Below are 15942 nucleotides of genomic sequence, written 5' to 3' on the forward strand. Positions count from 1 at the left end.
GTATGTGTGCCTGACACATACAATCAAAATCCTGACACATACAATCAATTATTACTTTAGTTATAAACGAAATAAGAATTGAGACTTACTTTTCGAGCTCGAACGCGATCAAAGAGAGCACGCGATATTCAACTTTATTACGGCTGTGTTAGCGTCTAGTACCGTAACCGGTCTCTCAGTGCCAGAAATTATGTTAGGGAGCCTCCTCTTAAAACAAGTAGTTAATAAGGCCAGTAAATATTTTCCGTAGTTTTAATAAATCTTTAACAATGGATAAATTATGCAAAGTATTGAAATTTTATAATAAAATATTAGTAGGAATTTTTCTAATGGATGAGTTCATAAATCTTTATCATTCAAGTTCTGGATTTTTAAATAAATACAAGATTTGTCAATCAGACGAAGGAACAAGGTCAGTTAAGTTCCCGAAATAATGCCATTTCAATCTGATAATAAGATTTAATTGAAGTATGTAAATATTTTATTTTATTTTAATTAAGTATACAAAGATTTTATTTTACCCATATTGGATTGATTGGGTTACAATGAGCATTGGCTCGTTTGATGTAAATGCAACATAAGAATAAGAAAATATGTTGAAAATCAGACTAAAGCAAATTTTTATAGTACAGCATTTATTTTTATTTTGCATATTTCATACTTATGACAGTATAAGTATTAAGTTAATATTAATGTTTACTTTAAAATTTAAATGCAGACAATAAGAAATAACCAAATTGTTATTAGTTTCTATATTAAGTATATCACTACTTAAAACTATTTTACTTAATATTATGTATAAATCATAGTTTAAGATGTTATAAGAAAAACTAAAATAATGTTAATTTTAATTAGAATTATAATTTGTCCTAAAGGACACATTCCCGTTGTCATAAACAAATATTGACAAAATAAATATGTGATTACGGACATCTAGTTTCAATCATCCTAAAATGTAAAATCCTATCGAATAAATAAGAAATCAAAAAAATGAAAAGGAAAATTGACTTAAAGCATTTAATTTATTATACTAAGGATTCCTTATCTACTAAACACGATTTCATTGTCAATGACAGTAGAAAGGTCATACAATCATGGGAATTAATAAAATAGGTAGTAGAATGAATATCCTGATACATGTGTACCATTTGAAGGGATACAGCAAGTATACCATTAAAAGCAGTCTTAACAGAACTTCCAGCGATTACCACACTCATTGCAGAGCACAAAGGTGGTCATAGGTTCATCAGAACTCCTGGTTTGTAGCTGGTTATATGTGCAGTTCTTCTTTTTGCATTTTCCACATTTTAACATTTCGGTCTTAGTACCCTGTACAGTAGCGAGTTGAGCATCATCAATTGCCTCTTTAATGAATTTCTCCCTTAGTTTCTTCATCTCATCACTGGCCATTTCTTCAGGAGTCATTTTGGCCAAACGAGCAGCAGAAATCACCCCATTCAAGTAATTAGTTCTTAGTGTAGGATTTTTAGGATCTTTCAAGTTGGCCACCCGGGATCGTACTCTGTTTTTATATCTCATATCAGTGTTCTTAAATTCAGCATAAATACATTCTTCCAGCTCTTCGGCAAGTTCCTCTGGAGTGGCACATGAGTTAGAAGTATTTCCATCAACTTTCAAAGCCTGTGTAAGAAGTTCTCGGCATTTTAACCTCACCGCATCAGTTGTATTGGATTGTGGTGGGAATGAAGCCGGCAGTTTTTTCTCCTTTTCCTTATCATCCTTTTTATCCTTGTCTTTGCTTGAATCTTTTTTTGATTTTGAATTTGATGAGCTTCCCGACTCTTTGGACGGCGTGCTGGGAGACAAAAACTTTTTCCAATTTTTAATAAGAGTTTTGCATAGAGATATTACTTCTTCATCCTTGCTGGACTTACGCAAAGCATTAACTGTCATACCTATTCGCGTTTTGGTCAAAACATCCAAATTTATAGCCATCGTCTGCAATGATTTCAGTAGCTCTAATGCTTCTTCCTGACCCTAGAACAAAAGACGATATATCTAGATGAAATTGACTTAATAGTATTTAGACGATGTTCGGAATGAAAACCACTAGAAATTACGCGGGATATATTATTATAATCACATTTAATGAATTCTTCAATTTTCTCTTTAAAGATTTATCTTTATTTGGAGTAAATAAATGGTATTGTCGGCACAAATAATATACCGCGTTATTGCTATGTGAAGCTGTGAACCTACCGTTCCGTCATCCGAAGTCATTTTAGTTAATTTCTTTTGTATTTTCATTACATCTTCTTGGACACTCATTTTGCTTATATTTTGCCGAAATCAACTTCCCGCCTAATTCACCAAACAATTTACGAAAAATATTGATAAATCGTCCACCATACCCGTCGAGCATAGACTAAAGAGATTGACATTTAATATAATAAAACAGTTTGGAAATCTAGCATTTTAGAAATCAAACTTCTTTGAAGTCTATGGTGCAGCCATAAAATCAATATTATTTTTATATTCATTTAATTTATTTAATTAAATATACTTTGGTTCATAACGTCTATTATATATTTTAGCGTTTCATTATTTTAATATAGACAACTAGTGACATCTATCGTACGGTCAATGATATTTGACGGTTACAAAAAAAACATATTTCGGTTGAGATTTCAACCCCTTAAACTTCATCCATCGCTATGCCTAAGCTATGCCCATGACTCTTACCATAACCGTTTGTAAGTTCTGTTTTATATGGTAATTTCGTATTTGAATATTCTTTTGCAATCTCATTTTTTATATGCAACCTACTATTCGATAAACAACCCAACCCATACTTAAGTTTTATCATTTATGAATTTAGTTACAACTTTTACAGTGCTACATTATATCCTAATATGTTATATGATCCTAATCTCATTATTTTAACGAGAGAAATATATTTCACAATGAAAACATATCTTTACAGTACTTACCGCACATTATTTTACAAATGAGTAACTGTGTGTTCGTATTCATTATTGGAGACACTTTTCCTAAAGGAAAAAAAGGGGAAAACCGTGTTATGAAAATGTAGTCATTATTGCATAGACTTCATGTACATATATTATGCCGTACTACCATCGATACAGTATTGTAAATTGTAATCATTGAATAGGTTGAGATGGTTGTTTATCATCTCTATACATAGCGTGTAGTCCATTGAAATGGGACCGAATATTGAATTTCATAGAGGACGTAATTTTATAAAATGCAAAGCTTTAAAAAGCAAATATCATGTAACATTTCGTATAACTACTGGTAGCGTGGTGTCAAGACGTTGGGTTCTATTGCTCTATAATTTTTAAAACCCAAAGTTTAGTTTAGAATAATATGTTTTTTTTTTCTGTTGAAATTATCAAACACATGTTTCACCTACTTAGAAATTACTTTAAATTAAATTAAAGTGTTAATAGTATGTACAAAGCTTTATAGGTATAGACTAGTGAATATAATATCGTAGTATTGATATTACTTATGTATTAGATAAAAATATAAATAGCGGTAGATTTAATCCATACCATACGTCGAACGATTAGGTACACTTCGATAGATTATAAGTAATTTAAATTATTATTCATGTTAAGATCACAATTTTTAGACAATTTGCACGAGTTTTTAAAATCTAACAACGACAATGTGTACATGTGTATAGCTATGCTAGAGAACTGAGAGATGTAGAGCATCCAGAATATACACACACAAGCTATAGAAAATTGCTTTTCCCGTGGGTTCATCCTCGGGTGAAAACGCGCGGCAGTCGTTCATTAGAATTATTACAACGTCACAACTCACAACACACACAATATGATTAGGACAGTGGTGGGGGCCGATGCCGAACATTCACAACATTGAGAAGACTGATGGGTTGCTTTTGATGCACATTTCATAAAATATGACTTAATTTTCTTGTAAAGAGAACATAACATATTACATACGTAGTGTCGACGTAAGCTTAAGGATACTGGAAAAGTATCCTCCTTTTTTAGTGCATAAACAGATCTAGAGTATAACAACTACTTATTTAACAGGAAAATTATTTTCCTCGTGCATTTTGCAGCGCAACATTACCTATTGCATTTCTTAAAAAATGTAAACTTTGCTTGCAGTAGCGTAATTTCACATACAGCTTTACTATTCTTACCTAAGTACTCATAATTGCAAGTTAATAAAAGGAAGTAGTTAGTAGGTAATAATAATAATACAGACGATGACGAAATTTAAATTAACTACCTATTTCCATTATTATCATTTTATCGTTAATGGCCTGGATAGGTGTACCTATTAACCTATGTCCTATGCAGTATGCAGGAGGAGATGATGTGCAGGTGTCCTAACTCCTACCAAATTTGACAGTCGAAATATTAGAGGCAAACGAGTTAACGGCCTACAACGAATCTATAAGTATTGGTAAATAATATAAAACTAAAAGCATTGGCCAAGGACAAGGTTAGAATAAAATTTATCATTATCGCCTAACGAAAATAGTAACATTTTTTATATTATGTTAATTGTATTGCGTAAAATTGCAGTTTTCTAATTAACTAAAATAAAAATCTGGATGAATAAATTCGACTGAAAAAAGAAAGCAGTCCCCTTGTTCCATATCTATTTGGTACCTACTTTATGTGGTTTTTATACATAGGTATTCAAAACTAATGAATGCAATAAAAAGATATTGAATGTTGTTTTTAATAAAGAGAAGATATTACATTATTGTTTAATATATTGTTGGTCTTGGACATGCAAAGCATTGGCGAAAATATTAATCAATTAAAAAATAATAATTGTCAGAAAACTAAACTGCTTTTAAATGGTCAGAACTGGATAAAATGTAAATGGGACCAACCAGCCAGAGAAGGCATATCAGCATTCCAATAAAAAGAAAGAATCATCAAAATCGATTAACCCAGTCGAAAGTTCTGGGTACCTACCAGAACAAAAAAAGCAGTCGAATTTAGAACCTACTCCTTTTTTGAAGTAGGTTGATAATTGGAATCAAAGCACAGCACTTTACTAGTATTTATTTCTTATATATTCAGGTACCAAAAGGAACGGATATCTATATACATATAATAAAATCGTAGGAAAGTCAAAACTGTACATTGAATATTTTTTTAAAAGAATACATATTCCATGATCTATAATCGATATAGAAGCCAAAAATATAGTTTTTAGAATTTTTGTCTGTTTGTCTGTTTGTCTGTTTGTCTGTATGTTTGTCCGAGCTAATCTCGAAAAGTACTGCATAGATTGACTTCAAATTTTGCATGAATATTACTTACAGGTCGGGTCAGGCTATAGGCTACATATTATCAAGCTATCACCTGCGGGGGAGGAGCTGTGAACCTTTATTCTTCTTACGTATTCTCTGTACTACGATAGCGTACAATCTAAAGACTCATGTTTAAATGTTGTTTTTGAGTAAGCCATGCTATTGTCTACCTTTACACTATAAAAACTACGTCATTTAAGTAATTTTGGCAGAGAAACAGTATAATGAATCTTAGTAGTATAAAGACAAATTTAAAACAGCGCCATCTATGAGATTTCATTAAAATCAAATCAATTTACATAATATTAACGCTTCTTGGAAATTCATAATTTAAATATTATGATGTTGGTGAGGTTGTTTTTTTTAAAGTTAAATAAATAATTCATATCTTCCCAGAGTCCATTTCAGGTGCGCTTATATTTCATGTGAAATTTTTATAAGTGAGGGTAGATGATGTCAAACAAGACACCATTACAGTTAATATAGGTAATAGTAGATAACAGTGATTGTGTTCATTCGTTACATTGTTATAAATCTTCAGCTTTTTTTTTAATTTTCGCCTTCTTGCGTTCCCACAAAAGATAAGTTGTAACTTTTGTATTTATTCTTTATAATTATAATTATATAGTTAGACTCATGTTTTATTAGTTCAAGTTAAGTATGACAAAATAAGAAAATGATGAAATTTTATTTTTATGTAGGTATAACTTTTACAAGACTATAAAGAAGGTCACTTTAGTTCTTGATAAAACTTTATTTTATAGTAGCTTTTTAATAAAATAAGGTACGGTTATCTTTTGATTTTTTTTATTAACAGATTCAATGTTAATAAAAATTGGCGATTTGCGTGAGGATGTAGTGGAAATTAGTAACCTTGCGCGTGGTCAATCATCAATCATCAATACATATAATAAAATTCTAGAAAAGTGATGTCTGTACAATGAAAATATGTAAAAAAAATTAGCAGGGGTTAAATTATTAAATCGATCCCAAACCCAAAACTGTAGTTAAAGCATATTTTCCGACGCTGGTTCTTAGATAAAGTGTATCAAAATCGGTTCATCCATTTATTATACCTTTATAGGGGTAAAAGTGGGAATGTGGGAAAAAATATTAGTTATATTTTTATCCAATTCGGTTTATCCATTACAGCTTCTATTAGATTACAGCGGTAAAAGTGGGAATGAACAATAATGGAATGTTGTCAAATAATATACTCAAGCGGTAGATATATCAAAATATGAAAGAGCAACGTGTGAATTACAATTAATAATATTTTATCGAAATCGGTTCATCCGTTTATTACATATAGGGCACTTTAGGGGTGACAGTGGTTAGATAAATAAACCAAATAGAGCATCAAACGACAGGATATGACGTGTACATAATATAGGTACAATTAGATAATATGGTTTACATCAAAATCGGTTATCCCATTTACTAGGGGTGGAAAGGGAATGGGTTGAAAGTCTATTAAAGAAGATGGGGGATATGGGAGCGAGAGGATAGCCACACACTGGAAATTTTGAACTCTACTCAAAGCCACATAGGCCTGGCCCTTGGCAATTTTTTTTCCTAAAGATACCACTTCTTTTGTCACTGTGGTCCATTACAATTTGTGCACGGTTGATGATGATGTCAAGGAGCAACAAACTTATAGATATCAATATGATATAGGAATGTAAAATGGAGGTAGGTCTCGCTTACTTGAAAATAAGAAACCGAAGTTTAAAATTTAAAAATTAAAAAAAAAACCAACGCAACGAATGTAAAGGAATAAATAATAATTTTACAAACTTCCCGAGGATCTTTAAAATTAAGTACCGTTATAAAAAAAATATAATATATGATATGATAATGATGGTATGGCAGCTCCGACGACTTTGTTTTTTTATTTTTATAAATATTTAAAATGGTATTTATTAATTTTTATTGCACGGTCTAAACGGTTTAGTTACTACAGGCGTGAGACAGGAAAGATCTGCAGGCCAAGACGGCAGAGATTAGAATAAACGCTATGGAATAGAAACTGCTATCGCTAATTATTATTGACATAAGCTCATCACATTTTAGTAATGGTTCGGTCACACTACCAAAATTACGACGACGACAACGACCAAAATTCTCATCCAGACCAAATTTGTTCAAAATAAAATATTAAAATTTCCCGTCATACTGGTACTCGGAAGAAAAAAATTTCGAGGTCAATTAATAAAAAATAGTTTTTTTTCGATTTTCTAGGAGCTACCGTTTCTACGAAAAATCTATTTATTCATTCATTCAAAAAAAAAAAATTCCAAGCACCAGAACGACAGGAAATTTTAATATTTTATTCTAATTGTGTTTAGCACTATTTTGTTAAATTGCGACTGGATGAAAATTTTGTTTGTGGTCGTCGTCGTCGTTGGTAGGGTGAACAAATCCTTAGCAAAACATCATATCTTATGTCAATTATTAGTATCGATAGCGGATTCTATTCCTTTGCGTTTTGACGTTTGTCTCGGCGCTCAGTTGCTTCACGATTTATTAACAAAAACATCCATACAAGGAAGGAAGAAAAATAAATTTGCTCCCTTCCCCTCTGGTGCCTAAAAATAAATTTTACCTAGAAAATTAATTAGGTATTTATTTTTTTATTTTTTAGCTCAGTTTAGTAATAAATTTTACTAATAGTTCTTTGTATTATTTATGGTAGTACGTGTTTTTCCTTTAAATTCAATAAAAAAGAAGGGTTGCACTCCGGGAGTGCCGGCAGAAGTGAATACTTGATTATTAACGTTGAGCATGTTTGATATTTTGGAATGGTATTCGTCTTACGCTTTTTCGATCAGGTCACGTGTCCTGACGCGAGTTTAAGATTTTATACCCATTACAGAAAAAGTGCTCAACGCCGCTAAAGAATTTTTCACTTCAAAAATTAAGTAGTAACTACTATACAGTCACTATTCCACGCGGACGAAGTCGCGGGCACAGCTAGTACAATATAACTTCGTAGATCTATATAGCTTAAAGAGGCTTAATATAAAATCATAAATAACTAGGGATAAAGGCTGCAATATAAATTATAATATAAGCACTAAGCTCTCGGTCATCTTTACAGATTACAGGGGAAAAACTGGATTTTTTATGAATAGTGTCAGTATGAGTATTGTTTGTGGTTTTGCCCTTCCAAGTCCAATTGCGAGTAAGAACCAATATATAGCTTAAAAGTTGCGAGGTCGCTACGTTCTTACCATTCACGCACTGACGCGCGCACGAATAAGTTTAAAGGTAAAAAATACGCTTTTAGAATCACCATTAAAACTCATTTGTTCAATAACAAATATGTGTTGTAATTATACACAATGCATTATTATTTAATATGCATTACATTACGATCATAATTTCTTCTGTTTAATTGATGCCTCGTTGCTTTTGGATGTCCAGTATTATTTGAAGTAAATTTATAATTTGTCTTTAAATTTGTTTGACTGATGCACCGAATTGCATTACTACTAGCGAAAATTTGTTATTTTTTATATGTACAATAAGTGTCCAATGTTTTGTTTCTATTATCGCGAATAATAATTTGTATCGATCAAATGAACCGCTACAGTTAAATTATTAAAAAAATTCATAAACTTAACACCTGTCACAAATAATAATTTTAAATTAATTTAAATATTAAGCAATCAGATGTGTTTCATAACACAACCTGTATAGCATTGCAAGAACTTTAGGATTGAAGAAGTAAGGACCGTGACCCCCTTTCGTGCACAATTTCGAGACGAACTTTAGCTTTACTAATAAATCACATACCTATATATTATTGTGTGTTTATAGAATATCTGTCAAGATGATGGTCACCTACATTTGTTTGGCTTTTGCGCTTGTGATGGGCGCGAACGCGTACTCTGCCGGTGCACCGGAAAGTGCCTGCCAGGACATGATCCCCAGGCATCCTGTGGACCCACAGAAGAGACCGGCGCCCTACACTATCACTACAAGCACTAAGGTAATAATTAATGCTTAAATATTTTGATGGAATTAATTGAATTATTTTTCTATTGTGTTAATTGTAGTTTTCGATAATATTTTGTTATTTCTATTAAAAATATAAACTAGTACAACTAATTTAAGTTTTATTATTTGGTTAACGTGGCTGGAACTATAAATTGTTTAAGGATTCGAAAAGTAAAATAAGTACGCCTAAAAAGATTTTATAAATATAAACATTTTTATTTAATTTAAAATTTGTAGAAATTATACACTAATTAGTTATCGCACAGACTAATAATAATATACTACGTATACAAGTTATCGTTAATTTCTTCCTTACAACCTGATCGTAAAACCAATTAATTACCATCAATTAACTCCCAATATTAACCACACAGGTTGTCAAAGCCGGTACACCCATGCAAATAACGATCTCCGGCAAGTCTGCCTCCGATACCATCCGTGGTATCATGCTGCAGGCAAGAACCAGCAATGACAAGCCCGTTGGCACCTTCACTGTTGACGCCAACGACTCCCTGGCAAGAGTCATGAAATGCGATAATGAAGGGGTAAGTAAAAATATATAATAGTACATTACTTATTGTTATTACACAGAAACGTAGAATTTTTACAAAAGGCGGTTTTTAGTATTTGTACAACCACAAAACAACAAAAAAGCTGCAAAATATAGGTACGAGATAGGTCCTACAAAACCGAAAAAAATTGTAGATTTATAACATTATGTTAAAACTTAGAAGAGATCTGTCTATGATTTTGTTCTTTTGTTTGTTTGTTCCTAATGTTTTTTTTACGTACATTTTGACATTGGATGTAAGTTGTAACGAAAATGCAAATCGCAAGCCATCTTTATTCGTTATTTCAAATCATTAAGATTTTTAAGTTTAGATAACGTCCTTATCACAAAACAATATTACCTACGTCCTACGTACTTTATATTTACGTACATAATTCGTGGCTGTAATTAGCTAGATGGTATTCAAGTGTGTTAAATCTTGATTTGGCATTTTAACTCAGACCATAACGACTAACGTTTGGCGGTTGATAAGAATCCTATTTAAATTTCCATTTGACGGTTATTTTGCTTTGGTTTCTTAGTAATAATAAAACCTGTTTAGCTATTTGTATTCTTATAAACAGAACCTCGCTGTATGATAAACTTAACTTTTGGGTAGGTTTTAAAGTCTTTACTGACAAAAATAGTGAACAAAAGGTGGAAAATAAGTAATTAAAAGTCAGCGACCCTCATAGCAACACGACTTAACAACTAGGTAGTATATTATTTAAATAGTTTGCTGTATTGTATTAGCCCAAGTAACATAATTGAACTCAGGAAAGGAACTAAAGGCTTATAAAGCAAGGTCAAGATCGCGGGACTTATGTGACAGGGTTATGCAGTATAAATTATTTACTTCCTTTATAGTATCTATGCAATGGTTAAATATTTTTGTCAATGGCTTTACCAAGAAGTAAAAAAAAATATTGATGCGAGGGCAGGAATTTAGTATCTATTACGGCAGGAAATGACCGTTAAAGTTTAAAAAAAATACCTACGCAGCTTTGACTGCTCAAAAGCAATGATATTTTAATTAGAATATCAATGCTCAAAAGGATATATAATATTTGCGTGATTTTCCTGTTTTCAATTCGAAAAAGTAGTTAGGTATACTGAAATAAGTACGATAAAAAATAACAAAAAATGAAGCTAATGACGCGCTCTTCAGCTTTATAATACCTACTGGTATACAAAAGATTGCGGTATACTCGTTTACATGTAGATCAAATAATTTGAATATTTTAATTTTTGCGCTTTTCAATAGTAAAAATAAGTAATCGTTTACATTTTTATACGAGTTGAGTGTTTGCCGTTTTATTAGATAGAATTAATCGCTATTGTTGCGAGGCCTTGGACCTCCACATTCACCCAAACGTTTCAGTGCTGCAGCAAAATTGCTCCAACGTTGTAATTTACCTATAAGTACCTTATGTTTAGTTGCAAGGTACCGGTTTAAAGGAATAAAAAATATTATACTTACTCATCAATTAAGTACGTACGTACGTAAGTTTTAAACTAGCTATAAAAAGCTAATGAACTATCCTGAAAAAAAAGTTTGACTACTTGCTTATTTAATCAAATGCTATATTTTATATTCTATTGAGATCTCCAAGATCAAGATCATTCAAGAAGAAACAAACAAAGTGACAAATTTACCGATGGCGATTTATGTAGGTATAGGTACTAATTACCTGTTTATTTATGCACATCCACAGCATAGAGCAATGGTAAAGATTTAATAACGTGACTTATTTGATATTTTCCCTATAACATTTTGAATAGCTGTCTATGATTGTGTCGGTGGATTTATTTTACAGGTAATTAACATAGTACATTAAATTATTATAATCGAATCGCACGTATGCTACATAAAACAAAGCGATGTGCATAATTTGCATATCTAAACAAAGTTTGTAAAGTTACAATCACACGCAATGTAATTAGTACCAAGATACATTCGGGTCAATGCAATAAAACATCAAGTAAACACTGGATTAGTGTACTATTAATTTGCCTTGATGCTACCTTACAATCATCAATCATAGCTAGGCTACCATATCATTTCAGTAATGACTAATGCCTATCTATAAATGTAAATGTTTTTGCAGGACACAATCACCCACAAAAAACACGATGCTAAGGACGACAAGCAGACTGTCACCTTCACCTGGACTCCACCAAAAACTTTGAATGATGTTATCAAGTTCAGGTAATTAGGAGTTTACCTAATTAAAACTACTAACAATTAATATTAGATGATTTTATTTTTAAGTTTGATGCTCGAGATCTGCCATGAAATTTATATGAGCATGTAAAATGTAGAATCTATTATTGCTGTCTGATATTTAGATAGGTCGAAATAACTTAAGTAACTGTTAGTGAATGTCGCGTCCTATATTCTATGTGGTGTGGCTATTTCCTTAAATAGAACGTGCATAAATATCGCACAAAGCTACTCAATAGGTTAACCTTTGTTGCTCATTTATGTATAGTAAAATCTATCGTTAGATTTACAAATATCTGTCTACCCGTAATTTTAATTCAATCGAAAGATCTGAATTTTTCGACACAATGTTTGAGTTTTTATAAGTTCTTATTTCTACAATGTGTAAAAAGGTACGTATGTGCATGAATTCAATATTTTGAAATTATTTTCTTTTCCTATAGGGCTACCATCGCTCTCAACGGCGCGGTCTTCTGGGTGGGCCTAGAATCTGCACCAGTTAAAGTTGCCGCCTAATTATACATACACCGTAGATTAATTTTACCTCAAAACTGTATTATTAATGTATTTGTGTAATATTATTAATGTAACTAGATTATTTTATGCATAAAATAAACATTAAAAGGTCATAGGATGTTTCAATGAAACTACAACAATTATGAACAAATATTTTATTCCTATCATAGCACCTAGAAAATTTGCCTTAAAAATCCGTAATTTCAATTCTCGATATAACTGTAGGAACATCCCACCAGCTTAGTTGAGTACTTAATGAAAGGGCAAGATTCAAATAATTCGAGATTTACTAATAAATTTGAGCAAGTAAGACTCAACTAGAGCTGCGGGCGTATTATGAGAACCATCGAGATTTACAATAGGACAATATCACTTACAACACTTAATATTAATCCTAATTCGAAGACTGAGTATTAGACAAGATTTATAGACACATTAAATATATCTAAATTTTAGTCCCAAATGTGGCAGTATGCATAATGCAGAAAGTTTTTGGGACTCAATCCCATACATTCAACAGGATAGAAATTGTTGCTTTAATTATTGCTAGTGTGAATCAACTTCAATTAATATGCATACAAAAAAGTCAGTAGGCCATACACACAAACAATTTCTACCCTGTTGTCCAGCTAACATAAATTCTACAAGACAGATATCACTACATAATTACAAGCTATTCCAGTAAAAATACTACAAAAACTGTTTATCAAAATCTCTCATACAATTATAACCAATCCGCTTTAATCATTACCATTTGACACACACTAAATGATTGCAAAATTGTAGACATCTCGCACATAATATTATATCAAAGGGTACTGTTTTACATTGGAAGAATTTGGATTAATAGAAGATCTGAAACTTACTATTTAGTTCTCAGCTTATAACTGAATAGTGTTCATACAAAAATTCCAATAAGTGGGCTTAAAAATTTCAGATCACTTTAAACCTATTAAGTATTAAGGAAGAATGATAGTGCAATAAAATACATGAGTATATCCAGCAACTACAAGAAATGTACACTCTTTAAGTATTATTTGTAAAAGGATCTAAAACACTAATTGACTACTAAATGACAATTCCCTTAAGGATGGCTATAATGTGAGTTAAGAGTAGTTTTATTGATTAAGAATGTATGAATGATAAATTTGTATTGTGATTAAAAGCACAGAATATATAATAGTACTGAAACGCGCGAACGGCGCAGTGGCAGACAACCCGGCGGGTTGAACGCGGGTTGAACCCGTGCTCGACTACCAACTCAGTCGGCAACAGCGCGAAACATACCTAAACTTCGGAGTGAAACTCCTGTTAAAAGGCAATATGAAATGTATTCATACAGTTATTAAATGAATGACAGTGATATAGTTTTATAATAGCATGAAGAATGTTATTTTAATACAAATATAAATAAAATTTTGCTTATATCATCGTTCGGATGGAATGATAGAAATATCGGAAATTAAATAAAAAAACAATTCACCGACATAAAGTACTAACACAGCCTGATTTAGACCTCTACATAACATCATCCAACCTACAATAAATATTAATTACAATTATATTTATTAATTAATAAAAATATAATGCACATTGAAAATAACATTTTAAATATAATAATATAGTAAGTAATAAATTACATTAAGCTTTCCTTTTGGTAAATTAAATGCACAGTATTTCACGGCCCTTAAATCTAATATCAATCACAGGTAATACTGAAAATCATAATAAATATATACAAAACTCATAAAGCTATCATTGGTTCTGTATGAAGTAGCTTTGTCTCTTGAGCTGACGGTACAGAGATATGTATTTACCAGCAGCAGATGTTCTCGGCACCACATACTGTTTACAGAATAGCTTTGGGTCTTGGGCTTTTTCGGAGAGCTCACCACAATCTAATGCTCTTAGAAAAGCTAACACAAAAGTGAAGCAATTGTGACGTTCTTCATTATACCTCTCAGGTTCCCAGAGGGGGCTTGAGCTCACCTGTAAATAGTGTAGAGGTTTGAAATTGGACTATTTAAGTTACTAGATAATAAATAATCTCAACTTTATGATTTGGATCACTAGCATGTATTAACATTTTAATGTTTATCTGATAAAAGAAAACAATAAAAAAAATCCTATAGATGGAAAATAAGTAACCAAATAATATTGTAAAAAGCAATACCTTGATAAGAATACCATCCCAAATTTCATTCCACAGTTCATCAAATTGCTCTAATAGCAAACATTGGTCCCAATCTGAACTAGTGTTGCATTGACTCCATTTTTTGGTCAAGGGATCAACACCTCTTATCCCTTCTTCACTGAACTCAATTACACACCCTTGGGAGTTAGTCACCCCGATATGTAAATCCTTAGAATTATAGTAGTCACTGAAACAATGTCGTTTGTTACGCATCGTAAGGGATGTGACTCATTTTCTTGGTAATGAGAATTATAACAATTGTTTTCACTATAAGGATAACTTACTTGAGGAAGTCCCCGTGTGTTGGCTTCATAATTATCGCTCGTGGATGCTGAGAAGCTTTTACAAAAGGATAGGGCACTCTGAAAAATATAGTATGATTAGTAACAAAACACTTCCAGTATGCTATCAGTACATATTTTCTAATAATTCTATCATACATACCTAAAGGGTAACAGATTGTAGTCATATCTGTCGAGTGTTTGATGACAAACAGGGCATTTCTCAGGAATAATGGTGCAAAAAACTTTATGATCACAATGGTGGAAACAAAGGATTCCCGGATCCATTTTTGCAACTGAATTAATTTAGTTTTTTCACATAAAGAAAAGTGATTAGTTATAGAAAATGATTTCTACTATAATGAACAATAGAAATGTTAAAGTGATCTAAGTAAAAAGGCCTAACTACACTGACAAAGCAAAGTTCTAATGGGAACGAAAGCAAAACTATTGTTCAATGGCACTGCTCAATTGCTCAAGTTGCTCAACCTTCAAGTTTCAAGTACCTTCCAGCTCTTGACGTTTCGGGTTTACGTTCGGAAATAAAGAACAAACTAACAGAAATGATCTTTCATATCATAAAAATTAATATAAATTTTAATGTAGAAAATAATTTAGTAAATGTGTTTTATTACTATATTACATTTTCTTAGGAAATAATTGTTTTTAATTTCGTAACAACGTAATGTGGTGATTATTTAAAACGACGCCATCTAATGTGTACTAGTAATACTAAAAACGTTAACAGTACAAATTAAACTGAAATAATATGAGCTGTTTTAATTTTTTTCATACCTAGAAAAAACAATGGATAGGTTCGTGGTTTTATCTTTTACATAAGAATTTCCACACTGGCTGGTTCACGGAACGTTCGAACTTCAAATT

The 15942-nt window shown here is 31.6% G+C and overlaps 3 protein-coding genes across 3 annotated transcripts; 1 reads left to right on the plus strand and 2 right to left on the minus strand.

Moving 5' to 3' along the window:
* Window positions 1–544: 544 nt before the first annotated feature.
* On the minus strand, window positions 545–2386 carry TfIIS (RNA polymerase II elongation factor). Its single transcript, XM_089707478.1, has 2 exons — window positions 2221–2386; window positions 545–1998 (listed from the first exon to the last, which is right to left on the minus strand). Exons 1-2 carry the CDS (start codon window positions 2287–2289, stop codon window positions 1186–1188), a joined length of 882 nt encoding a protein of 293 aa, XP_089563604.1. The 5' UTR covers window positions 2290–2386; the 3' UTR covers window positions 545–1185.
* Window positions 2387–8511: 6125 nt separating this feature from the next.
* l(2)34Fc (reeler domain-containing lethal (2) 34Fc) lies at window positions 8512–12695 on the plus strand. Its single transcript, XM_089707493.1, has 5 exons — window positions 8512–8560; window positions 9113–9284; window positions 9667–9837; window positions 11951–12051; window positions 12510–12695. Exons 2-5 carry the CDS (start codon window positions 9126–9128, stop codon window positions 12580–12582), a joined length of 504 nt encoding a protein of 167 aa, XP_089563619.1. The 5' UTR covers window positions 8512–8560; window positions 9113–9125; the 3' UTR covers window positions 12583–12695.
* A 27-nt stretch (window positions 12696–12722) lies between these two features.
* LOC149490679 (MKRN2 opposite strand protein) lies at window positions 12723–15537 on the minus strand. The gene is made up of 4 exons (XM_089707488.1): window positions 15221–15537; window positions 15061–15138; window positions 14756–14963; window positions 12723–14571 (listed from the first exon to the last, which is right to left on the minus strand). Exons 1-4 carry the CDS (start codon window positions 15343–15345, stop codon window positions 14338–14340), a joined length of 645 nt encoding a protein of 214 aa, XP_089563614.1. The 5' UTR covers window positions 15346–15537; the 3' UTR covers window positions 12723–14337.
* Between the last annotated feature and the right edge of the window lie 405 nt (window positions 15538–15942).

The sequence above is a fragment of the Colias philodice genome, chromosome 2 (assembly GCF_061535455.1).
Source record: "Colias philodice isolate Cphi_HAF_F1 chromosome 2, ilColPhil1 Martin Lab GWU primary, whole genome shotgun sequence".
Taxonomy (NCBI): Eukaryota; Metazoa; Arthropoda; class Insecta; order Lepidoptera; family Pieridae; genus Colias; species Colias philodice.